The sequence below is a fragment of the Macaca fascicularis genome, chromosome 20, assembly GCF_037993035.2.
Source record: "Macaca fascicularis isolate 582-1 chromosome 20, T2T-MFA8v1.1".
Taxonomy (NCBI): Eukaryota; Metazoa; Chordata; class Mammalia; order Primates; family Cercopithecidae; genus Macaca; species Macaca fascicularis.
The window spans coordinates 65,818,066-65,842,467 of NC_088394.1; the positions used below are offsets into that span (position 1 = coordinate 65,818,066).

The 24,402-nt window shown below is 46.4% G+C and overlaps 2 protein-coding genes and 1 non-coding gene across 3 annotated transcripts in view; 1 reads left to right on the forward strand and 2 right to left on the reverse strand.

Moving 5' to 3' along the window:
• Positions 1-3,291: 3,291 nt before the first annotated feature.
• LOC123570725 (small nucleolar RNA U13) lies at positions 3,292-3,398 on the reverse strand. The gene has a single exon (XR_006694974.1). It is a non-coding gene; the product is annotated as a small nucleolar RNA U13 (small nucleolar RNA).
• A 1,052-nt stretch (positions 3,399-4,450) lies between these two features.
• On the reverse strand, positions 4,451-23,227 carry NQO1 (NAD(P)H quinone dehydrogenase 1). The gene is made up of 6 exons (XM_005592390.4): positions 23,098-23,227; positions 13,433-13,597; positions 13,189-13,319; positions 10,071-10,184; positions 8,126-8,227; positions 4,451-6,322 (listed from the first exon to the last, which is right to left on the reverse strand). The coding sequence occupies exons 1-6, from the start codon at positions 23,102-23,104 to the stop codon at positions 6,017-6,019; spliced, it is 825 nt and encodes a 274-aa protein (XP_005592447.3). The 5' UTR covers positions 23,105-23,227; the 3' UTR covers positions 4,451-6,016.
• The window catches only part of WWP2 (WW domain containing E3 ubiquitin protein ligase 2), a 214,490-nt gene continuing 213,287 nt past the window's right edge, over positions 23,200-24,402 (forward strand). The window contains exon 1 of the mRNA XM_065537107.2: positions 23,200-23,844. Within this exon, the coding sequence (XP_065393179.1) occupies positions 23,812-23,844 (33 nt within the window). The 5' untranslated portion in view covers positions 23,200-23,811. The remainder of the gene's footprint in view (positions 23,845-24,402) is intronic.

Here is a 24,402-nt window from a genome sequence, read left to right on the forward strand (position 1 = left end):
AAATAGCTGGGCACAGTGGCAGGTGCCTGTAATCCCAGCTACGTGGGAGACTGAGGTAGGAGAATCGTTTGAACCTGGGAGGTGGAGGTTGCAGTGAGCGGAGATCGCACCATTGCACTCCACACTGGGCAACAGGGCGAGATTCCATCTAAAAAATAAAGAATAATAATGTGTCTACCTACCAGAGTGAAGGAAAAAGTGAGTCAAATTAAAGAAAAATATTAAATCACTGGGCTCGGTGGCTCATACCTCTGTAATCCCAGCTACTCAGGAGGCTAAGACAGGAGGATCACTTGAGGTCAGGAGTTGGAGACCAATCTGAGCAACATAGCAAGATCCTGTCTCTATTTTTTTTTTTTTAATGTTTAAATGAAAGGAAAAAGGAAGAAAAATATTTAAAAAGAAAAATAATAAATGCTAATACAGATACATGGGTATCATGAAAATTGTGTCTAACTGAATCTTAAAAGACATTGCTTTAGACAGTATACTTATACCTTCTTATCAAATATAGACAGTATCTGTTGATTCTATGAAGGAGTGACAATTTTTAATACATTTAAATATATATATATCTAAATGAGTTATGATTATATATATGTTTTGTTTTGTTTTGTTTTTTAACAATGCTGCTGTTCTAAATACAGTATTCTTTGCCAAGCATGGTGGCTCATGCTTGTAATCCCAACATTTTGGGAGGTCGAGGCAGGAGGACTACTTGAGCCAGCCTGGGAGTTCAAGACCAGCCTGGGCAACAAAATGAGACTTCGTATATACAAAACATAAAATGATTAGCCAGGCATGGTGGCACGCACCCATAGTCCCAGCTACTCAGGAGGCTAAGGTGAGAGGATCATTTAAGTCCAGGAGTTTGAGGCTGCAGTGAGCTGTCATCATGCCACTGCACTCCAGCCTGGATAACAGAGACCCCGTCCGAAAAAAAAGAAAAGGAAAAAAATAATAAAAATTGTCTTTTGGTGTTTATTGACTTCAACAGCACTGGAAATGAGCAATAACCAAATGAAATGTAGTAAGTATAAATATCAAATTATATATTTTGGTTCAAAAAAACAGCTTATGTGGGCAAAATACTGGTCTGAAGATGGGACTACAATAGTATGGGGCTGCCAGAAAATCTGATGCAATCTCAGTTACATAATTTAAGTACAGTGTCCAGAATAAGAAAGGAATTGTCCTTCTCTACTCCAAGCTGGTAAGAGCCTTACTCTATTAACTTACAAGAAACAAATTCTCTGCAGCCATCTAAGCCTAGAAGAGAACCAAAATATCATTTATCCCTGCTGAGAACAGGGTAGGGACTCTAGAAATCAAAAGATAGCTATAGTTTCTCAACAGCAACACTAATGGTCTTATTCTCAGAAAAAGAGGTGTTGGTTGCGACTCTCATGCTCTATTTCATGGTGCCATCTCTGCTTCTACTGAGGCAATATAACAGTGTTTAAAAGCATAGGCTCTTGAGTTTGCCTACAATATAACCTCCATTCCTCAATTTCCTTTGCTATAAAGTGAAAACAGTAACAGAACCTTCCTTGTAGAGTTGTTGAAAGGGTTAAGCAAGTTAGTCCATGTAAAATTACCTAGTTCCTGGCACAGTTAGTGCCTCCTAAGTGTTTCCTTGTATTAGTATTACTAGTCTTGATACTACTCTGCTCTTCTAGCTCTTGTGCACTACTTCTCACATCCTTCTGTGTATTAGTCTGTTTTCTGTTGTTTTTAACAGAATACCTGAAGCTGGGCAAATTATAGAGAAAAAGAATTTCTTACAGCTATGGAGGCCAAGAAGTCCAGGTGGTGGGGCTGCATCTAGTGAGAGCCTTCTTGCTGGTGAGGACGCCCAAGAATCCCAAGGTGTTGTAAGCTCTCATGGCTAGAGGGCTGAGCACGCACTCCAACCTGGGTAACAGTGAAACCATCTCAAAAAAAAAAAAAATCATGAGGAGGGCCCTGTCCTCATGTATAGATTAACCCACTACTCATGGATTAATGAGTTATCATAAGTGGGCAACCGGCTGAGCATGCAAAGGACTCAGGTCTCTCTTCCTATTTTAAAGTCACCAGTTGCCCACTTATGATAACTCATTAATCCATGAGTAGTGGGTTAATCTATTCATGAGGACAGAGCCCTCCCTCATGATTTTTTTTTTTTTTTTTTGAAACGGTTTCACTCTGTTACCCAGGTTGGAGGGCAGTGGCACAATCACGGCTCACTGCAGCCTCTTCCGGACTCAAGCAATCCTCCCACCTCAGTCCCTACCCCGAGCAGCTGGGACTACAGGTATACCCCACTACACCTGGCTAAGTTATGCGTTTTTTGTAGAGATAGAGTTTCACCATGTTGCCCAGGCTGGTCTTGAAGTCCAGGGCTCCAGTGATCTGTCTGCCTTACCTCCCAAAGTGCTAGGTAGGATTACAGGTGTGAACCACCATGCTGGCTCTCAGTCACCTCTTAAAAGGCCCCACCTCTCAATTCTGCCACACTGGGGATTAAATTTCAACTTGAGTTTTGGAGGGATAAATATACAAACATAGCATTTTGACTTTTTCAAAGATATCCCTTTGTCGTCAGCATCAAAACTTTTCCTCTCTCTGAGTCATTTCTATTGACATATAAATTTGTTGTAATGTCTCTGATCTCTTTTTAAAAATTTGTTCTTTGATCACACAGCCTCCTCCACCCTATTTCTATTCCTCTCCTTCCATTCTCTCTTAAACCCATTCAAATCAGGCTTTCATCACGCCACTCTACTGAAATGGTGCTTCGTCAATGTCATCAATGAATGGGTTCCACACGGCCAAGTCCAGTGGTCACTTCCCAGGCATTGTCTTGCTTGACTTGTCAGCAGTATTTGACACACCTGATCATTCCCTCTTTCAAACTTTTTTTTTTTTTTTTTCTTGGAGACAGAGTTTCACTCTTGTTGCCCAAGCTGGAGTGCAATGGCGTGATCTCAGCTCACTGCAACCTCCACCTCCTGGTTCAAGCGATCCTCCTGCTTCAGCCTCCCTAGTGGCTGGGATTACAGGCACGCACCACCACGTCCGGCTAATTTTTTCTATTTTTAGTAGAAACGGGATTTCACCATGTTAGCCAGGCTGGTCTCGAACTCCTGACCTCAGGTGATCCACCCTCCTCAGCCTCCCAAAATGCTGGGATTACAGGCGTGAGCCACTGCCCCTGGCATCTTCAAACACTTTCTTCGCTTGGCTTTCAGGACACCACACTCAGCTCTCCTGCATCCCTGAACACTGGTTTTTTGTTTGTTTGTTTCATGTCAGATGGGAAAATGTACTGACATCATAACAAGGTTCAAGGGTGGCACATCTCACACATGCACGTGAACACCCAAACATCTCACACTTAGGAACTACAAAAGGATCTGACCACTGCTTTTCAGTCTCATCTTCACCTCCTAACATTGTCGAGCCCCAGAGGTAAATCATCAAATCTCTTCTCTCAAAACTCAATGAGATTGATCCCAGCCAATCTCATTGCTTTCAACACCATCTATATGTTGAAGATTCCCAAATGTGCATCTCCAGCCATAACTTCTGCCTTTTTTTTTTTTTTTTGAGACGGAGTCTCGCTGTGTCTCCCAGGCTGGAGTGCAGTGGCGTGATCTCGGCTCACTGCAAGCTCCGCCTCCCGGGTTCATGCCATTCTCCTGCCTCAGCCTCCCGAGTAGCTGAGACTACAGGCGCCCGCCACCACGCCCGGCTAGTTTTTTGTATTTTTAGTAGAGACGGGGTTTCACCGTGTTAGCCAGGATAGTCTCGATCTCCTGACCTCGTGATCCACCCGCCTCGGCCTCCCAAAGTGCTGGGATTACAGGCTTGAGCCACCGCGCCCGGCCCATAACTTCTGCCTTAACTCCAGGTTCCTCCTATCCAACTGCCTACTTGTCAGCCTCACCTGGCTGTCTTAATAGACGTCTCTTATTTTTTGGAGACAGAGTCTCACTCTTATCACCTAGGATGGAGTGCAGTGGCACGATCTCAGCTCACTGAAACCTCCACCTCCCAGGTTCAAGCAGTTCTCCTGCCTCAGCCTCCTGAGTAGCTGGGATTACAGACAACGAGCCACCACACCCAGCTAATTTTTTAAATTTTTAGTAAAGATGGGGTTTCCTGACGTCTGGTGATCCACCCGCCTCAGCCTCCCAAAGTGCTGGGATTATAGGCGTGAACCATTGCACCCGGCCTGTTTTTCTTCATTTCTATACCACTATCTTTCCTGGCTCTCTTTTAAATTCCCTGAGAGGACTGAATAGGTTGTTCTGTTACCATTTAGTAGGAAGCAGCCCTGCTGGGTGAGTTGTCAAGCCACGTCACCAAGGGGCTTCCAGCTGCAGTTTACGATTGAATCCTCTGATCTGTCTCCCACTAGATTCCACTATCGTTAGCTTCACTGTTACCAATGAGTGTGGGTCTGTTTTGTAGAAATGAATTTTATTTATTCGGATCTTTCAGAAATTGACACAAAATTGCAGTGAAGTTGAAGGCAACAGAAAATATTTTCAAACTGAAACACCCAGCCATCAGCTATTGTGGATACTGTCGAGAGCAAAAACCACCAGTGCCAATCAGCATCTGGTAAAGGAGGTTCTCCAGCTCGGTCCATTCCCTTCCTTTTTCTTGGCAAGTAAGAGGCTGTCTCCCATTTTTCAGGCAACGTTTTCATTATTTCTCAGCTCTTCTTTCAATGCACCACAAGAGGGCAGTGTTTTATCATAGTCTCCTTGAATTATATAATACCAACAGTGGGACGAGATGACTTCCAGAAGTAGAAATTGACTATTATGCCAAAACTGTTCACCAAAGTTGATAAAACTCAAGTTTACAATTGTACCCCAAAGTCATGGGACTGGACCCCATCTCGTGGTAAGTCATCAGTTTAGCAATGATAAAGAAGATAACCTTCCGAAAGTTTGTGTAGATCAGAAATAAAGTATTTTTTGTGGAAGGCTGTTTTTAAGTATTGAAGGTAGTATTTCCTTTCCTGAATTCACATTGCAGATGTACGGTGTGAATTTACTGGTTTATCTCTGCAAATCTTAAAGTAGAAGATTGCAAGGGCCAGGTGCGGTGGCTCACGCCTGTAATCCCAGCACTTTGGGAGGCCGAGGCAGGCGGATCACCTGAGGTCAGGAGTTCGACACCAGCCTGGTCAACATGGTGAAACCCCGTCTCTACCAAAAATACAAAAATTAGCCAGTCATGATGGCAGGCGCCTGTCATCCCAGCTACTAGGGAGGCTGAGGCAGGAGAATCGCTGGAACCCGGGAGTCAGAGGTTGCAGTGAGCTGAGATCATGCCACTGTATTCCAGCCTAGGCAACACAGCAAGACTGTTTCAAAAACAAATTTTTTTTAATTAAAAATAAAGTAGATGCAGTAAAGAAGAGGTTTATTAGCTCTTCCTTTCAAGGTATCTGTGTACTGTATAGAAACAATGAAAGTTGAAGAACAGTGATACTCGTGCTAGGCATATTAGTCACCGCATTGTAATTGAAAGCAAGAAATATCATAAGCAAGTGTTAGATTACTAACAAGTTAAGTCCCTTAGGGCAGGTAGATTCAGTCTTTTCTTTCTCAGAGCAATTCCTTTCTGCCATAAACTACAGAGAGGTGATTAATAGAACATCGGAGAATTGAATGATACCTAGCTAGACTTCACCCTAAAATTTTAGCCCTAAAAAGAGGAATTAAATTGTGTAGATGCCTTTAAAGAACATTTTCTAGCATCTTTCTACATCTTCCCTAAGTGGCCTCTTGAGCCCAGTTGGATTTTGGTTATATGCCATGATAGTAATCATAAGAATCAGTTACATTGAATAATAAAATGATCCCAAAATGCATGAATACAGTCGATTCCCTCTCCTATTTATTCCTTGTGGAAAAAGAAAAACCCAAATCTTAAAAACTAAAGCAAGTCAGGGAAGCCTGGAAAGACACCCAGATTTGATAACATGTTAGAAGGAAATCCAGTCTTAGGAATCTCATTTTCTGGCTTTGATCTGGTTGTCCGTTGGGATGGACTTGCCCAAGTGATGGCCCACAGAAAGGCCAAATTTCTTGTTTTTCTCCTCATCCTGTACCTCTTTTTTCATTAAGAATCCTGCCTGGAAGTTTAGGTCAAAGAGGCTGCTTGGAGCAAAATACAGTGGTGTCTCATCCCAAATATTCTCCAGGCGTTTCTTCCATCCTTCCAGGATCTGAATTCGGGCGTCTGCTGGAGTGTGCCCAATGCTATATGTCAGTTGAGGTTCTAAGACTTGGAAGCCACAGAAATGCAGAATGCCACTCTGAGGATACAAAAAGCACAGAGAGGTAAGTCAACCAATTCCGTGCAGTTGTACTATAAACAACAGAAGTTGGTCTGGGCTTCCCAGTAAGACACTCTGATGAGGAGGCCTCAGGCACCCTAGAGAATCAGTTCAGAGCTGGCGTCTCTCTCCTACCCTATACCTAGCTGTTACCAATTTTAGCCTTCTCAGGTGTGCTCTTCTTTAAATGCATAAACCCTTGAAACTGTGCCAACCTGAATCCTTTGCCAAGAAGGCTAGAAGTTTTCTTACTTTAGGGAGTCTCAGTTTCTTGGCAGGTGACTCACCAAGACCTGCGGTGGGTGCATTTCTCCACCTCTCCATATAACCAGATGGGTCTTTTTTTTTTTTTTCTTTCTTTTTCTTTTTTTTTTTTTTTTTTTTGAGGCAGAGTCTCGCTCAGTCGCCCAGGCTGGAGTGCAGTGGCGCAATCTCGGCTTGCTGCAACCTCTGCCTCCTGGGTTCAAGCAATTCTCCTCCTGCCTCAGCCTCCTGAGTAGCTGTGACTATAGGCATGTACCATCATGCCCAGCTAATTTTTGTATCTTTAGTAGAGACAGGGTTTCACCATGTTTACCAGGCTGGTCTTGAACTCCTGACCTCAAGTGATCCACCAAAGTGCTGGTCTCCCAAAGTGCTGGGATTACAGGCCCAGATGAGTCTTGATAAATGATTTTCATAAGTGGCCTCTCATTGGCTCTTCTCTCCAACCTCCCTCTTTATAGAAATTATCCTGAGGGTCTGGTAACACCAATAAGCCCACCCCAGGCTTCAGTTTTATCCAGTTTTATCCATGTATAAACTGGCTAGACAAATTATTTCTTTTTTCTTTGAAACAGGGTCTCGCCCTGTATCCCAGGCTGGCATGCAGTGGTGTGATCATAGTTCGAGGCTCATCATACTGCAGCCTCGAACTCCTGGGTCTGTCGCCTTAGACTCCCAAGTAGCTGGGACCACAGGTGTATGCTAATTTTTTTTTTTTTTTTTTTTTTTTTTTAGAGAGGAGTTCTCACTATGTTGCCCAGGCTGGTCTCAAAGTCCTGGGCTCAAGCGATCCTTCTGCCTCAGCCTCTGAGTAAATCATTTCTTAAATTGTCTTGGGCTCTAATAGTCTGTGAGACTGTATCAGCAACCTGGAGAAGGACAGGAAGGCTGGAGAGAGATGTCAGTCATCTGGCGAGACCGGGGCCCACGGCTAAACAAATCAAGGGTAGTGATTCACACTAGTCCTTGGCTGGGAGAGAATGCTGTTTGAACACACGCACGTGCAGGTGTATTTCACACACACAGGCACCCGGGAAGGCAGGCAAGTTCCTAAAGGAAGCTCCCGTCATTCTGAATCATGACCACGCTTTCATCTTCACAACTCAAGATCTATTTTCAGATGCTATCTTGAGGTTTTGAACCCCATAGAAGGCTCAATTAATGAATTCCCCTGAAGGTTCGTTGAAAATGAGGTACCTGGCCGGGTGCAGTGGCTCATGCCTGTAATCCCAGTACTTTGGGAGGCTGAGGCAGGAGGATCATTTGAGGTCAAGAGTTTGAAACCAGCTTGGCTAACATGGCAAGACCCCGTCTCTACTAAAAATACAAAAATTAGCTGAGTGTGGTGGCGGGCGCCTGTAATCCCAGCTACTCAGTAGGCTGAGGCAGGAGAATCGCTTGAACCCAGTGGGTAGAGGTTGCAGTGAGCCGAGATGGTGCCACTGCTGTCCAGCCTAGGTGACAGAGCGAGACTCCGTCTCAAAGAAAAAAAAAAGAAAAGAAAAGAAAATGAGGTACCTGAATTGGCCAGAGAATGACATTCATGTCCCCATGGATCCCTTGCAGAGAGTACATGGAGCCGCTGCCACCAGTGGTGACAGAAAGCACTGCCTTCTTACTCTGCAAAAGAAAAAAACAATAACAAACTTCATTCCCCTCCACATCCCCTTGTGACAAGAAGTTAATGAAACAGCTCCAGGGACAAGAACACACAAGTCTGTCCTATTTGCTGTTTATGTTACTTCATACTTTGGCTCCCCTGAGCTACACAGTATGACTCTGCAGACTAGACGGTCTACAGACCAGCGGCCTGGGGCAAACCAAGGATTCCAAACCCCCACGTGTGACTCAGGGCGAGGCTGTCACCACATCCAAAATCAGTGCTTGCTGCTGGCTGCCTAGGTGGAGTTACTGGGCGTTCTCATCCATCCTCCCACGGGCTAGGCATGGCGTAGGACAAGCTCTTTCATCTGGAAGGTCTTGAAGGGTTCCCTATGCAGGATTTGGGCCTCCGAAAAATGAAGACAGGCCTTCTTTTGTTTTTATTATGGAAATTTTTAACACACGTAAATGAGAAAATAGTACTGCATCTATCACTCATCTTCATCTCTCAGTATTTTGCCATTCTAGTTTTAGCTCGACCCATGACCCCCTTTTTCTCTGGAGCATTTTATTTTATTTTATTTTTTCATTTTTTTTTTCTCTGAGACAGAGTCTGGCTGTCACCCAGGCTGGGGTGCAGTGGCACCCTCTCGACTAACTGCAAACTGTCTCCCGGGTTCAAGTGATTCTCCAGCCTTAGCCTCCCAAGTAGTTGGGATTACAGGCACTCACCACCACATCTGGCTAATTTTTGTTTTTGTTTTTGTTTTGTTTTTTTTGATATGGATTCTTGCTCTCTCACTCAGGCTGGAGTGCAGTGGTGCGATCTCAGCTCACTGCTACCTCTGCCTTCCGGGTTCAAGCAATTATCTTGCCTCAGCCTCCCAAGTAGCTGGGACTACAGGTGCCCACCACCACGCCTGGCTAATTTTTTGTATTTTTAGTAGAGACGAGGTTTCACCGGATGGTTTCGATCTCCTGAACTCATGATCTGCCCGCCTTGGCCTCCCAAAGTGCTAGGATTACAGGTGTGAGCCACCACGCCTGGCCTTTTATTTTATTTTTTTAAGACGGAGTCTTGCTTTGTTGCCCAGGCTGGAGTGCAGTGGTGCGATCTTGGCTCACTGTAACCTCCACCTCCTGGGTTTCAAGCAATTCTCCTGCCTCAGCCTCCCAAGTAGCTGGGATTATAGGGGCCCACCACCACACCCAGCTAATTTTTGTATTTTTAGTAGAGATGGGGTTTTGCCATGTTGGCCAGACTGGTCTGAAACTCCTGACCTCAGGTGATCTGCCTGTCTTGGCCTCCCAAAGTGCTGAAATTACAGGTGTGAGCCGCCATGCTCAGCCTCTGGAGCATTTTAAAACAAATCCCAAATATCATGTCATTCCATCTGTAAAAACTTGATCATGCATCTCTGCCAAAGGACCCGGAGCCTAGGCTTAGGATCTAATTGTGCTCAAAACCCTGCATCAGAGCCGGGCGCGGCGGCTCACACCTGTAATCCCAGCACATTGGGAGGCTGAGGGGGGGGTGGATCACCTGAGGTCAGGAGTTCAAGACCAGCCTAACCAATGTGGAGAAACCCTGTCTCTACTAAAAATACAAAATTAGCCAGGTGTGGTGGCCCATGCCTGTAATCCCAGCTATTCAGGAGGCTGAGGCAAGGGAATCGCTTGAACCCAGGAGGCAGAGGTTACAGTGAGCCGAGAATGCACCATTGCACTCCAGCCTGGGCGACAAGAGGGAAACTCCATCTCAAAAACAAAAAACAACAAACAACAAACAAACAAACAAAACCTGCATCAGGACAGACCACCCAGAAGCCGGCTGTCAGAGCATTCAGAACCATCTACCTACCTGGAAGGGTCCTTTGTCATACATGGCAGCGAGCGTGTAAGCAAACTCTCCTACGAACACTCGCTCAAACCAGCCTTTCAGAATGGCAGGGACTCCAAACCACTGTAGGGGGAACTGCAGGACAGAAGACATCATCAAGTTCAGACCAGAGGCTCCCCAAGCCCAGAAGGCGACTCGGGGTGCTGAGCTGCTCCCCATTATGGCTCTGTGGGGGAGCCCCTCTTCACGCCTTTCCCATTCCTCCTGGGGAGTTAGCACTTTAAGGAAAGAGATCATTATTGTCCTTGGTCAGCCAATTGGACAGTCTTCTTTTTCCCTGAAAATGCAAATATTGAGTGGGTCCAAGAAAGCTACATACACAGAAGACTTATTGATATGAAACTTGTTTGTATGAAATCACATTTGTCAGCAAAGTCTAAATAGCAAGGATTGCAAACAAGGTCTGCTTCAGGGTGTCGCCTCAATCAGTATTTTCCCAAGAGTTTGCTTTAGTAGTGTGGTATCAACAATATGACTGTTGGCCAGGCGCAGTGGCGCACGCCTGTAATCCCAGCCCTTTGGGAGGCTGAGGCAGGTGGATCACTTGAGGGCAGGAGTTTGAGATCAGCCTGGCCAACATGGTGAAACCCCATCTCTACTAAAAATACCAAAATCAACTGGGTGTGGTGGTGGATGCCTGTAGTCCCAGCTACTCAGGCTGTTGAGGCAGGAGAATCACTTGAACCTGGGAGGTGGAGGTTACAGTGAGCCGAGATTGTGCCACTGCACTCCAGCCTGGGTGACAGAGTGAGACCCCATCGTGGAAAAAAATGAAGATAGGCCTTCCTCCTTTTATGACTGTCCCTTGTTATCATGGATGAAAAATCGTATCACTTAGAATAAACACAATCACTCAAAAATGCAAACTAATAATCAGTGTGATGGCTGAGTGCAGTTGCTCATGCCTATAATCCCAGTATTTTGGGAGGCCAAGGTGGGAGGACCACTTGAGCCCAAGAGTTTGAGACCAGCCTGGGCAACAAAGTGAGACTCTGTCTCTACAAAAAAATTTAAAAATTAGCCTGTTGTGGTGGTGCACATCTCTAGTCCTAGCTATGTGAGAGGCTGAGGCAGGACGATTGCTTGAGCCCCGGAGTTGGAGGCTACAGGGAGCTGTGATCACCACTGTATCCCAGCCTGGGTGACAGAGCAAGACTCCACCTCTAAATAATAATCATCATCGTCATCAATGTGGCTAGGCGCGGTTGCTCACGCCTTTAATTCAAGCACTTTTGGAGGCCAAGGTGGGTGGATCACTTGAGGTCAGGAGTTTGAGACCAGCCTGGCCAACGTAGTGAAACCCTGTCTCTACTAAAAATACAACAGTTAGTCAAGCATGGTGGCACATGCCTATAGTCCCAGCTACTTGGGAGACTGAGGCAGGAGAATGGCTTGAACCCGGGAGGCGGAGGTTGCAGTGAGCCGAGATCACGCCATTGCACTCTAGCCTAGGCAACAGAGCAAGACTCCATCTCAAAAACAAATAAATAAACAAATACATAAATAAATGAATAAAATGTTAAAAAATAAAAATAATAAATAATAATTAGTGTAACTAAGGTTCATCAGGGACTTCCCGTGAGAAAGTCTTGTCTGACCTCTTATCCTAATAAAAGCAGAGCACGGACTCTACCAGGAGGTTTTCTTATCCTTGATTCATGATTTAAAGATAATCCCAGCCCTTTGGGAGGCCGAGGCAGGCAGATCACTTGAGCCCAAGAGTTTGAGACCAGCCTGGACAAAGTGGTGAGACCCTATCCGTACAAAAAAAATTAAAAGATTAGCATGGCATGGTGGCGTGCACCAATACTCCCAGCTATTCAGGAGACTGAGGTGGGAGGATCACTTGAGCCGAGGAGGTTGAGGCAGCAGTGAGCGGAGATCTTGCCACTGCACTCCATCCTGGGCGACCGTGAGACCTTGTCTCCAATTTAATTTTTTTTAAAGGCATCCTTTGGGGTACTGGCTAGTGGCATGTGGCTTTAATTCCTAGCAACAGGCCTGTGGGTAAAATAAAGGACTTCAAGGATTGGATGTTTTGTAGCTGACTGAGTAACTAAAAAAAAAAAAAAAAAGAAAAAAAAAAAAAAAAGCCACAGCCTATACCACCCTGTTCGTGGTTTCCAGGATCATATACATTCTATGTTCAATATCAAAAGACTGGCTGGAATTGGTAAAAGGAAAGTCATTGAGTACAGTCACATTTATAGGAAAGATCACTGACGAGATTCACGCATAATCCCAGTATTGTCTGCTAAATGGTAAGGCCGCTTCCCGAAGAAGAAAGGCTGTGGTTTGCTGCAGGAACACATTCAGCAGGGTTTCAAAGCCCCCTTCAGCTGGCAGGCTACAATGGCAGAGAAGTCAATGTGTCATGGATTATTCTACAAAGTATTTGGGATTTTTATGGAGAAAGGAGGAGAACTGCAAATTTTGAGAGTCCAACAGGAATCACTAACTGAAGGAATCGCTAACTGAAGGGGAGACTAAGTACATAGAAGAAAGCAAGCTCAAGGGTTGTACATCATCTATGCAGTTGCATTTCTTTCTCTCTCTTTTTTTTTTCTTTTTTTTTTTGAGACGGAGTCTCGCTCTGTCGCCATGTCGCCAGGATGGGGTACAGTGGCACAATCTTGGCTCACTTCAACCTCCACCTGCCAGGTTCAAGCAATTCTCCTGCCTCAGCCTCCAGAGTAACTGGGACTACAGGCACATGCCACCATGCCCAGCTAATTTTTGTAGTTTTAGTAGAGACCAGGTTTTACCATGTTGGCCATGATAGTCTCGAACTCCTGACCTCAAGTGATCCGCCTGCCTCGGCCTCCTAAAGTGCTGGGATTATAGGCGTGAGCCACCGCGCCTGGCCTTGCAGTTGCATTTACATATGCAACAGTAATACAGCCAGATTCCCAATATCTGTGAAATCCATGTAATACTGCACCTTTAAAGTAATCACCCTTATTTGCAGAGAATGCAGTAAAGGGGGTGACTGTTTAAGATCCCATAGCTAATTAGGTGACATGTCTAGGACAATAAGCATGCAAATGCCCCTGACACCACTTCCAATGTCCCACCATACCTGGAATATCACAAGGTCTGCAGCTTCCAGCTTCTTTTGTTCAGCCACAATATCTGGGCTCAGACGGCCCTCTTTATAAGCCAGAGTAGATTCGGCAGCATACTGAAAGTTCGCAGGGTCCTTCAGTTTACCTGCAGAGAAGAAAAAGAGAGGCTGGGGCCAGAGGAGCCAAAGCCGGGCCAGAGGACCCACAGGCAAGGAGATCCGCAAAGAACTAATTAAAAAGGGGAGGAGGAACTCCTACCTGTGATGTCCTTTCTGGAAATGATGGGATTGAAGTTCATGGCATAGAGGTCCGACTCCGCCACCTCCCACCCTTTCTTCTTCAAAGCTGCTACAGCAGCCTCCTTCATGGCATAGTTGAAGGATGTCCTTTCTGAGTGAGCCAGTACGATCAGTGCTCTTTTGCCTACAGAGACACACACAAAGCACCCGGGGAAAACCCATTACCAACCAGCAAGCCTTCAGCTACAGGGGAGTTGCAGTCTGTAAAGGAGGGGGCGGCTTTGTTAGACATTAGGTTATTCCATTCCATCCCCTGCAGCCAGAAATGTATTTTCCCCTTAAAAGTACTGAAGATTAAAGGAAGGATTTAAATCAGTGGCTGATTTAATAAATAGTGTTGACAGCCGGGCTCTGTGACTCACGCCTGTAATCCCAGCACTTTGGGAGGCCGAGGCGGGCGGATCACCTGAGGTCAGCAGTTCGAGACCAGCCTGGCCAACATGGTGGAACCCTGTCTCTACTAAAAACACAAAAATTAGCTGGGTGTGGTGGCGGGCACCTGTAATCCCAGCTACTCGGGAGGCTGAGGCAGGAGAATTGCTTGAACCTGGGAGGTGGAGGTTGCAGTGAGCCAAGATTGCACCAGTGCACTACAGTCTGGGTGACAAAGCAAGACTCCGTCTCAAAAAAAAAAAAAAGTGTTGGCATATCTAATGAGTTATCTGCATGAAAATAAGATGATTCCCCTAGAAAACTATTACAAGTTGACCATCCCAAATGGGAAAATCCAACATTTTTAAGTGCTGACATGACCAAGGAAATGCTCATTGGAGGATTTTGAATTTGGGATCCTCAACCAGTAAATATAATACAAATATTCCAAAATCCAAAAAAATCCGAAATTCAAAACATTTCTGGTCCCACGTATTTCAGATAAGAGATACTCAACCTGCATAGGTGTTAAAACTCAGTTAAGTGGTTTCCCTTGTCTGAGGGTAGTGGCTCAAAGGACACAAAAGGGACGTTGGGGTGCTGAATACATAATTTTTCAGTTTGTGAAAATCCACTTAGAACTTGTGAGGGCTGGGTGTGGTGACTCATGCCTGTAGTCCCAGAGCTTTGGGAGGCCAAGGTAGGAGGACTGCTTGAGCCCAGGAGTTCGTGACCAGCCTGGGCAACATGGCGAAACCCTGTCTCTACAAAAAATGCATAATACAAAAAACTAGGGCCAGGCATGGTGGCTCAGCACTTTGGGATTCAGGTCAGGAGTTCAAGACCAACCTGGCCAAAATGGTGAAACCTCATCTCTACTAAAAAATACAAAAAGTAGCCAGGCATGGTGGCGCCACCTGTAATCCCAACTACTCGGGAGACTAAGGCAGAGAACTGCTTGAACCCGGGAGGGAGAGGTTGCAGTGAGCCAAGATCGCACCACTACACTCCAGCCTGGGCAACAGAGTGAGACGACATCTCAAAAAAATAATAAAATAAAAAACTAGCTGGGCATGGTGACTCACATCTGTAATCCTAGCTATTTGGGAGGCTGAGGTGGGAGGATTGCTTAAGCCTGGGAGTTCGAGGCTGCAGTGAACTATGATTGAACCACTGAATGCCAGAGCGAGACCCTGTCTCTAAAAAATGAACTGGTGCATTTTTTAATGTGTCTATTGTAGTCACCAAAAAAATTTTTGGCTTTAATTACCCCACTAATATATCACATACAACCATAATTTCTAGTAGATTAAAGATCCAAAATTTTTAAATGAAACTATTTAAATACTAAAGGAAGAATGGTAGAATTTGTATAACCTCAGGGTAGAGAATCCTTTATTTAAAAAAAAAAAAATTCTGGGTGTGGCGCAGTGGCTCACGCTTGTAATCCCAGCACTTTGGGAGGCCGAGGCAGGTGGATCACCTGAGGTCAGGAGTTCGACACCAGCCTGGCCAACATGGTGAAACCCCGTATCTACTAAAACTACAAAAATTAGCCGGGCGTGGTGGTGGCCACCTGTAATCCCAGCTACTTGGGAGGCTGAGGCAGGAGAATCACTTGAACCCGGGAGGTGGAGGTTGCAGTGAGCCAAGATTACACCATTGCACTCCAGCCTGGGCAACAAGAGTGAGACTTTGTCTCAAAAAAAAAAAAAAAAAAAAAAAAAGTTTAGCAAAAAGCGCCATAAACAAAGTCAAAAGATACCCACTGGGAGAAGAAATTTGCACTTCTCATCACAGAGTTAAACTCCCAATGAATGCCCACAAATGATTAGAAAAGACAGTGCAATGGAAAAGTGGGTCAAGGATCCGAACACACTGTTCACAGAGCAGGAAAGGCAAATGACAACAAACAAATGGAAAGATGCTCTGCGTGGCCTGTCAGGAAAATCAAAATGAAAACAAGACATTTACCCATGAGTTGACATGGGTACCATGTTTACATTTACCATGAGTTTACATTTACCCACAAAATGTTACAAATAACACCCAGGGTTAAGATTGTATCAACAGAAAAACTGGCGTGTTACTGGTGGGAATATGAATCGCCTCAACTTTTAGGGAGAGCAATCAGGCAGAATCTCTTAAAACTTTAAAGACACATAAATCTTTTATCTCGCTCTCCAATTTGGAGGAATCTGTTCTACAGAGTAAAAGCATCAGGCTATAAGAGCCAAGGATGTGTATTACATCATGCTTTTCATTGGCAAAAATTAGCTATAACCTGATTGTCTATGGGGAACACTTTAATAAATTATGGGCACATCCACACTACAGGATATTTTGCTGTTAACAAGAATGAGTTGGCCAGGCACGGTTGCTTGAGCCTGTAATCCCAGCACTTTGGGATGCTGAGGTGGGCGGGTCATACGATCAAGAGATCCAGACCATCCTGGCCAACATGGTGAAACCCTGTCTCTACAAAAATACAAAAATTAGCTGGACGTGGTAGCGGGCACCTGTAATCCCAGCTATTTGGGAGGCTGAGGCAGGAGAATCGCTTGAATTTGGGAAGCAGAGGTTGCAGTGAGCCGAGATCGTGCCACTGCACTCCAGCCTGGGCAACAGAGTAAGACCCTGTCTCAGAAAAATCAATAAATAAAAGTAAAAAAATATTTTAAAAAGAATGAGTTAAACTGGCTGGGCATGGTGGCACATGCCTGTAATCCCAGCTACTTGGAAGGCCAAGGTGGGCAGATCCCTTGAGGCCAGGAGTTGGAGACTAGACTGGGCAGCATAGTGACACCTTGTCACTAAAAAAAATTTTTTTAGAGACTGTTAAGCAGGTACAGTTGCTCAGGAGGCCAAGGTGGGAAGATTGCTTGAGCCCAGGAGTTCAAGACCAGCCTGTGCAACATGACAAAAGCGAAACCCCTTCTCTACAAAAAGTACAAAAATTAGCCAGGCATGGCGGTGCATGCCTGTAGTCCCAACTACTCAGGAGGCTGAGAGATGGGAGGATCACTTGAACCCAGGAGGTCGAGGCTGCAGTGATCTGTGATCACCGCACTGTACTCCAGCCTGGGCGACAGAGGGAGACCCTGTCTCGAATAAACAAATTTTAAAAATTAAAAAAATTAAAATGGGCCGGGCGCGGTGGCTCAAGCCTGTAATCCCAGCACTTTGGGAGGCCGAGACGGGCGGATCATGAGGTCAGGAGATCGAGACCATCCTGGCTAATACGGTGAAACCCCGTCTCTACTAAAAAATACAAAAAACTAGCCGGGCGAAGTGGCGGGTGCCTGTAGTCCCAGCTACTCGGGAGGCTGAGGCAGGAGAATGGCGTGAACCCGGGAGGAGGAGCTTGCAGTGAGCTGAGATCCGGCCACTGCACTCCAGCCTGGGTGACAGAGCAAGACTCCGTCTCAAAAAAAAAAAAAAAAAAATTAAAATGAATTTACTATATGTAGTGACTCAAAAAGATATCCATGATATATTATTAACTGATAAAAAGGCAAGTGAATATGAATCCATTTTTATTTAAAATGAAAGAAGTGAGAGGAAGGGAGAGAGAGAGGGAAGGGAAGGAAGAAAAAGAAAATACAAAAAAAAGAAAAAAAAAGAAATGACACATATTTGTATGTAGATTTGCAGCACGTTGGTATGAGGGGGAGAAATGTGGAACAATCACATTAAACTTTTTTCTTTTTTTTTGAGACACAGTCTCACTCTGTTGCCCAGGCTGGAGTGCAGTGGCATGATCTCAGCTCACTGCAACCTCCGCCTCTTGGGTTCAAGCGATTCTCCTGCCTCAGCATCCCCAGTAGCTGGGATTACAGGTATGAGCCACCGCGCCCAGCAGATCACATTAAACTATTAACAGCTCAGCTTCCTTTATAAGTAAGAAATGGCAAAGGGTACAGGTAGAAGGGAAATGGGCCTCTTTTATATTAACAAGGTTGTCAGAGGCAGCATGCTTCAATTTGCAAGAACAGTATTTAGTGGATCCTTATAATATGCTAGGCACTGCTCTCAGTGCTTTGCATTCCTTTTTTTCTTTTTCTGAGACAGGGTCTCGATCTGTTGCCCAGGCTGGAATGCAGTGGCATGATCTCAGGTCACTGCAGCCTTGACCTCTCAGGCTCAAGTGATCCTCCCACCTCAGCCTCCTGAGTAGCTGGGACTACAGGTGTGTGCCACCACACCTAATTTTTGTTTTGTAGAGACAGGGTTTTGCCACGTTGCCCAGGCTGGTCTCAAACTCCTGGACTCGAGCAATTTTGCCTGCCTCAGCCTCCCACAATGTTGGGATTTTAGGTGTGAGCCACCACGCCTGGCCTGCACTTTCTTCCTTTGTCAGGGCAACCTGCTATGTTTTAAATACGTCGCCTCCAAAATTCAGGTGCTGCCATTGTGAGAGTATTAACAGATGGGACCTGTGAGAGGTGATTAGGTGAGGGGGTCTCCTTCCTCGTGAGCGGGATTAAGGCCCTCATAAAAGAGACTTTGCCCAGCACGGGGCTCACCTGCCCTTCCACCTTCTACTTCCCACCATCCGTGTAAGGACGCAGCATTCCTCCAAATGCAGCTCTCACCAGACAACCAAACCTGCCAGCACCTTGATCTCGGACTTCCCAGCTTCCAGAACGGTGAGAAATCAATTTCTCTTTTTTATTAACTACCTAGTCCCAAGTATTATGTAGGGAGGCACAAAATAGACTGAGACACACCCTATGAGGTCAATACCATGAGTAGCCCCATATTATAGATGAGAAAACTGAGGCACAGGAGAGAAGCAAGTTACCCAAGTGTGTAGTCATTAAGTGGTGAAACTGGAATAATTTAAAAATGTAGAGAGTGGTTGGGCGTAGTGGCTCACACCTGCAATCCCAGCACTTTGGGAGGTCGAGGCAGGCAGCTTGCTTGAGCCTGGGAGTTTGAGACCAGCCTGGCCAACATGGAGAAACCCCGTTTCTACCAAAAAAAAAAAAAAAAAAAATAGCTGGGCATGGTGGTGTGGGCACCTGTAGTTCCAGCTACTCAGGAGGCTGAAGTGGGAAGATCGCTTGAGCCAGGGAGGTGGAGGTTGCAGTGGGCCAAGATCACACCACTGTACTCCAGCCTGGGCAACAGTGAGACTTACAAACAACAGTGAGACTTATAAACAACAGTGTGCAAGGGCATAGAGCGAAGTGCCAGAGAAAGGACGCTTACTCCCACAGTTGCTCCTGATAGCGTGCACTGCTACTTCACACCCTACCATGAACAGTGGGTGCAGCTGGGAGAAGAAAATGCCTGCAACTTTTTGTGGGGGCGGAGGGGGGATGGAGTCTTGCTCTGTGGCCTAGGCTGGAGTGCAGTGGCACGATCACGGTTCACATCAACTTCTGACTCCCGGGTTCAAGCAATTCTCCTTCCTCAGCCTCCTAACTAGCTGGGACTACAGGCGTGTGCCACCATGCCCAGCTAATTTTTTGTATTTTTTTTTTAGTAGAGACAGGGTTTCACCATGTTAGCCAGGATAGTCTCGATCTCCTAACCTCATGATCCACCTGCCTTGGCCTCCCAAAGTGCTGGGATTACAGGTGTGAGCCACTGCGCCCAGCTGGCATCTGCAACGTTTTTGCACCATGAATGAATAACTACAAATGACTAAAATAACTAGAAAGGCGCATTTAAGCCTTAAGCTCTCTTCCTGCTTTTATTATTGACCACACCTAGCAAGGGAGGTACCTCTTGGGCTAAATTCAGCCAAGTGTAACTTTCAGGGCCCAGTATGCCAAACCAGGGGATTTCCAAACTTGGTCCTGAGGTTTTGGACTCTTGAAACTAAGATTCAGTGCAGTAGGTGTTTGATGGTGATTTACATGCGCTGGAAATGACTGACTTGCTTTGGATAGCCTGGGAAAAGGGAAAGGCAGCTCTGAGGCTACCTCAACAAATTCCTACCTCTTAACCCATGCATTTAACACGATTGGGAGGCAGGTGAGCATATCAAGCTCTAACAGGCATTTTCTTTGTAATTTACCTCGCCGTTAGTCTTATCAGTGTTTACTGAACACCGCTCTGACAGTTTTTATTTTATTGACTTCTCATCAACGTGAACAAGCATTTTCTAAGTAGTGAGACAGTCAAGGTACTTCTCGGAAAATGAACAAGTCAGAATATCCATCTCTTGATCTTTCAAGGAGCTCAGACTCTAATAGCTATAAGCATGCCTGTGACTTTACAATTTTTCATGTAAGGCAACACACAAACAGGAATAATATATTTGTAACAAATATAACCACCAAAGTGCAGTACCTGGAATACGTAGATCCCCAAAACAACTCAAAAGAAAAATGGTCAAAAGAAGGTGGGTGGGGCGCGGTGGTTCACACCTATAATCTCAGCACTTTGGGAGGCCAAGGCGGGCAGACCACCTCATGCCAGGAGTTCAAGACCAGCCTGGTCAACATGGTGAAACCCTGTCTCTACTAAAAATGCAAAAAAAATTAGCCAGGCATGGTGGCGGGCGCCTGTAATCCCAGCTACTCGGGAGGCTGAGGCAGGAGAATCGCTTGAACCCAAGAGGCGAAGGTTGCAATGAGCTGAGATTTCACCACTGCACTCCAGCCTGGGCAGCAGAGCAAGCCTCTGTCTCAAACAAACAAACAGACAGATGGTTGTGAATAGGCAATTAACAGAAAAGAAGTTTTCTGGGCCTGGAGGGTTCATTTTCCCTTCCTGCCACTTAACTAGCTGAGCAACATGACCTGGGAGGAGTTACACTACTAGAGTTTACCCTGAGAGAGGCCACAGGATGCACACACAGATAACCTCTTCAGGGTAGAGTGGCATTAGTGTGTTAGGAGAGGTAAGGGACAAAGTTCAACAGAGGGCTGGGCGCGGTGGCTCATGCCTGTAACCGCAGCACTTTGGGAGGCCGAGGCGGGTGGATCACTTGAGGTCAGGAGCTAGAGACCAGCCTGACCAACATGGTGAAACCCCCGTCTCTACTAAATATACAAAAATTAGCTGGGCATGGTGGCGTGCACCTGTAATCCTAGCTACTGGGGAGGCTGCAGCGCAAGAATCGCTTGAACCTGGGAAGTGCACACCACTGCACTACAGTCTGGACAACAGAGTGAGACTCTGTCTCAAAAAAAACTTCCACAGAGGAAAACTTCAGGACTTCGGGGCTGGCCCGTTAGGAAAGGCCCTCAGAGGAGCTTGCCATTTGAACTGAATCTTGGTCTTGAACTCCTGGCCTCAAGCAGTCCTCCTGCCTCAGCCTCCCAAAAGTGCTGGGGTTACAGGTATGAGCCACCACACCCAGCCAAAAACAATATTTTTTAGCCAGGTTTCAAGTTCTGCTTTGACCAAAAAAATTAGCTGAGTGTGGTGGCACACACCTGTAGTCCCAGCTACTCAGGGGGCAAAGATGGGACTATCACTTGAGCCCAGGAGGTCAAGGCTGAAGTGAGCCCTGATCATGCCACTGCACTCCAGCCTGGGCAGCAGAGCAAGACCCTGTCTCAAAAAGAAAAAAAGAAGTATGTTAAAGGTAAGACTTTGTATCAGTTTCATGCATTCTCCTTCTGCCTTCTCTCTTCACTTGAGTGCTCCAGGGAACATGAGTGCGAATCAGACACATCTATTAGTTGCAAACAAAAAACCTGGATGCTTTAGTGAACCTCAAGATTTGGTTAGCCGGGTACAGCTAAAACTAATGATACAAGATCCAAGTCTTCCTTTTTTCCCTCATTACCAGCTCTCTTTTTTGTGTTTAAGCTACGCATAAATACAGAACATTCTGTAAGAGTGGAAAGTCAGGAAACAGTTCCTGCCCTAGTATTGGAGGAGAGGGTGCCTGTGCCTCGGGGAGCTTAAGAAAGAAATACAAAGGAAATAGCAACCACCGTGTATGCGGCAAGCCTCTCAGCTGTAAGAATCTATTCCCTGCTGTCTCTGCCAGCAACTCATTCTGGGCTACCAATCCCCTGCTTAGTCCCTTTCTCAGAGATTCTGATAATTTCAGTCGGTCAATTGCAAGGGCAATCTTTTCCTCCACTCACTTTGACCAAGATGGGCTTCTGTGTGTGCAGGTGCATTTTTAGAGGCAGGACCAGGTTCACAGGGAAAGAAATTACAAAACGCAGGACTGTGCCCCAGATGAGGCAACAGCTTTCTAAATCTTAGCGCTGTCCAGTCTCAGAGTGAGATTATTTGGGAAATAGCTCTCAGTCCCTGCAGTTGTCTCAGCTGGTTATTTATGCCTTGGGTGGAGCTGGGTTGACCTCTAAGTTCCCCTAGGGCTGATGGCCGAGTGGGGAGGCTCTATCACTGAAATGGACCCAATACTAGAAACGGATCCTGTACGAGCTGATCAGGTTTGCCTAATCCAAGGGCCTCAATGGAAAATACCTCCCAAGGCCAGGCACAGCTGCTCACGTCAGTAATCCCAGCACTTGGGGAGGACGAGGTGGGCGGATCACCTGAGGTCGGGAGTTTGAGACCACGCTGGCCAACATGGCGAAACCCCGTCTCTACTAAAAATATTAAAACTAGCTATGCATGGTGGCGCACTCCTGTAATCCCAGCTACTCGGGAGGCTGAGATGGGAGAATCGCTTGAACCCGGGAGGCGGAAGTTGCGGTGAGCTGAGATAGCACCATTGCACTCCAGCCTGGGCGACAAGAGCAAAGCTCAGTCTCAAACAAAACAAAACAATACAAAACAAAACAACAAAACCTGAGCCTGGCAGCTTGGAGCCGGTTCTGGTCTCTGTCAAACTAAAGGTATCGGTTTCCTCCACTCCTGTCCACCAATCACCAGATATTCTCATTTTCTTCAGAAGCTCGGAATCCACATTTTTAAGTGAAATCACCCATTTTAATGTTTGCAACTTAATTCAAATTGGTTTAAATACTATAGCCCGAAAGAGGTATGGGCTGTGACCGTAAGCCTGATTTGGCCTCCAGCGGCCAGTTTCTGACCCCAGTTTTGGAGGGAATTCCTGCGTCCAAGGTCAGGTTTCTCCTAAATGCCCACTGGAGTTCGTGGGGGTGGAGTGAGGAAGGATCCACAACTCCGGATACAAACAGAAGCTCTCCTTCTCCCGGAGTCCCATCAAGGCTCATCCCAGGACCCTAATCTCTTCCCTTTGTGGGTTTTGACTCAAGGAACAAAACTCAGGGCCAAACCCATACAACCTCCTCCACAGGCACCAGGACTCCGGAGACCAAGCGCCTCGCCCTTTCCAGCACTCACCGACCATGGCGCTGGTGCAGTCCAGGGCGCTGATTGGCTGGACTCGTGCTTGCCGGGGCGACCCTGGCCGGGACTAGGCTCTCACTGGGCCGGGCGACTCCAGCGGCAACCTTGCAGGAGTCGTGTGTGTGGTGCGCGGTGCAGTCTCTCTCATATATCCTGCGCGGCTCATTTGAGTTGGACGTCAACAAGGGCGGGACCCAACGCCTGTATCCTGAGGTGCTGGGCTAGAGGATGCCAAGGCTGCAGCTCCAGGAAGGGAGGGAGCCTGGGGGGTGAAGGAGGAGCCCCTCCACTCCCACCCGCCCCGCCTGAGCAACTGGTGGAAGTCAAGAAAAGTCTCTGGGGGCTGGAAGAGGGGTTCGTGGGGGTGTGTGACAGAGGCCTCAAAAATCTGGCTGGAGGGGCTAAGGCAAGCCCATCTGCGCACTGTGCCCTGAGGTGCAAGGGGATGCAGGGTGGAAGTTGTTCCCAAGAGAGTCCAGGGATCGAGTGGGCCTGCCCTTTGAGCCTTGGCACGAAGTGGAGCAGAAAAAAAGCCGGATGCAGATTACTGTGGTGCCCCAGGCTCAGATTCTGCTGAGTCACTGTGACTGTGGATTTGGAAGGCTGAGAGCACTGGGGAGACATGTTCCGTGGAGATGAATTTGTTTCTTCCTTTGCAAGATTCAGATTCTGCACTTGGGGGCCCATACAACACACTTCCCTGGGTGCATGCCGCTGCACCACCCCTGCTCCTCAAGGCAGGTAATGGGGGAACTAATTGGTTTTGTTTCCCATGAGCTAAAGCAAGGCTGGTGTGGAGATAGCAGTTATAGGGAGGCATATTAAAGAATAGCCAAAACGGAGCCAGGCGCGGTGGCTCATGCCTATAATCCCAGCACTTTGGGAGGCTGAGGTGGGCGGATCACCTGAGGTCATGAGTTCGAGACCAGCCTGGCCAACCTGGGGAAACCCTGTCTGTACTAAAAATACAAAAATTAGCCGGGCATGATGGCGGGTGCCTGTAGTCCCAGCTACTCGGGAGGCAGAGCAGGGAGAATCGCTTGAACCCAGGAGGCGGAGGTTGCAGTGGATCGAGATCGAGCCACTGCACTCCCACCTGGGTGACAAAGCGAGACTCCGTCTCCAAAAAAAAATCTCTATAAAGAAAAAGTTAAAGATGTCAATGAAGGAAAAAGAACTAGAGCTTTAAAGTGGTAATGAACCATCACAAGAATTACAGATGGGGAAGGTGAGGATGACACAGGGCCCTTCCATTGTCCCTCCAGTGCAAAAGTTAAGGAGGTACCAGAATACTGGTGT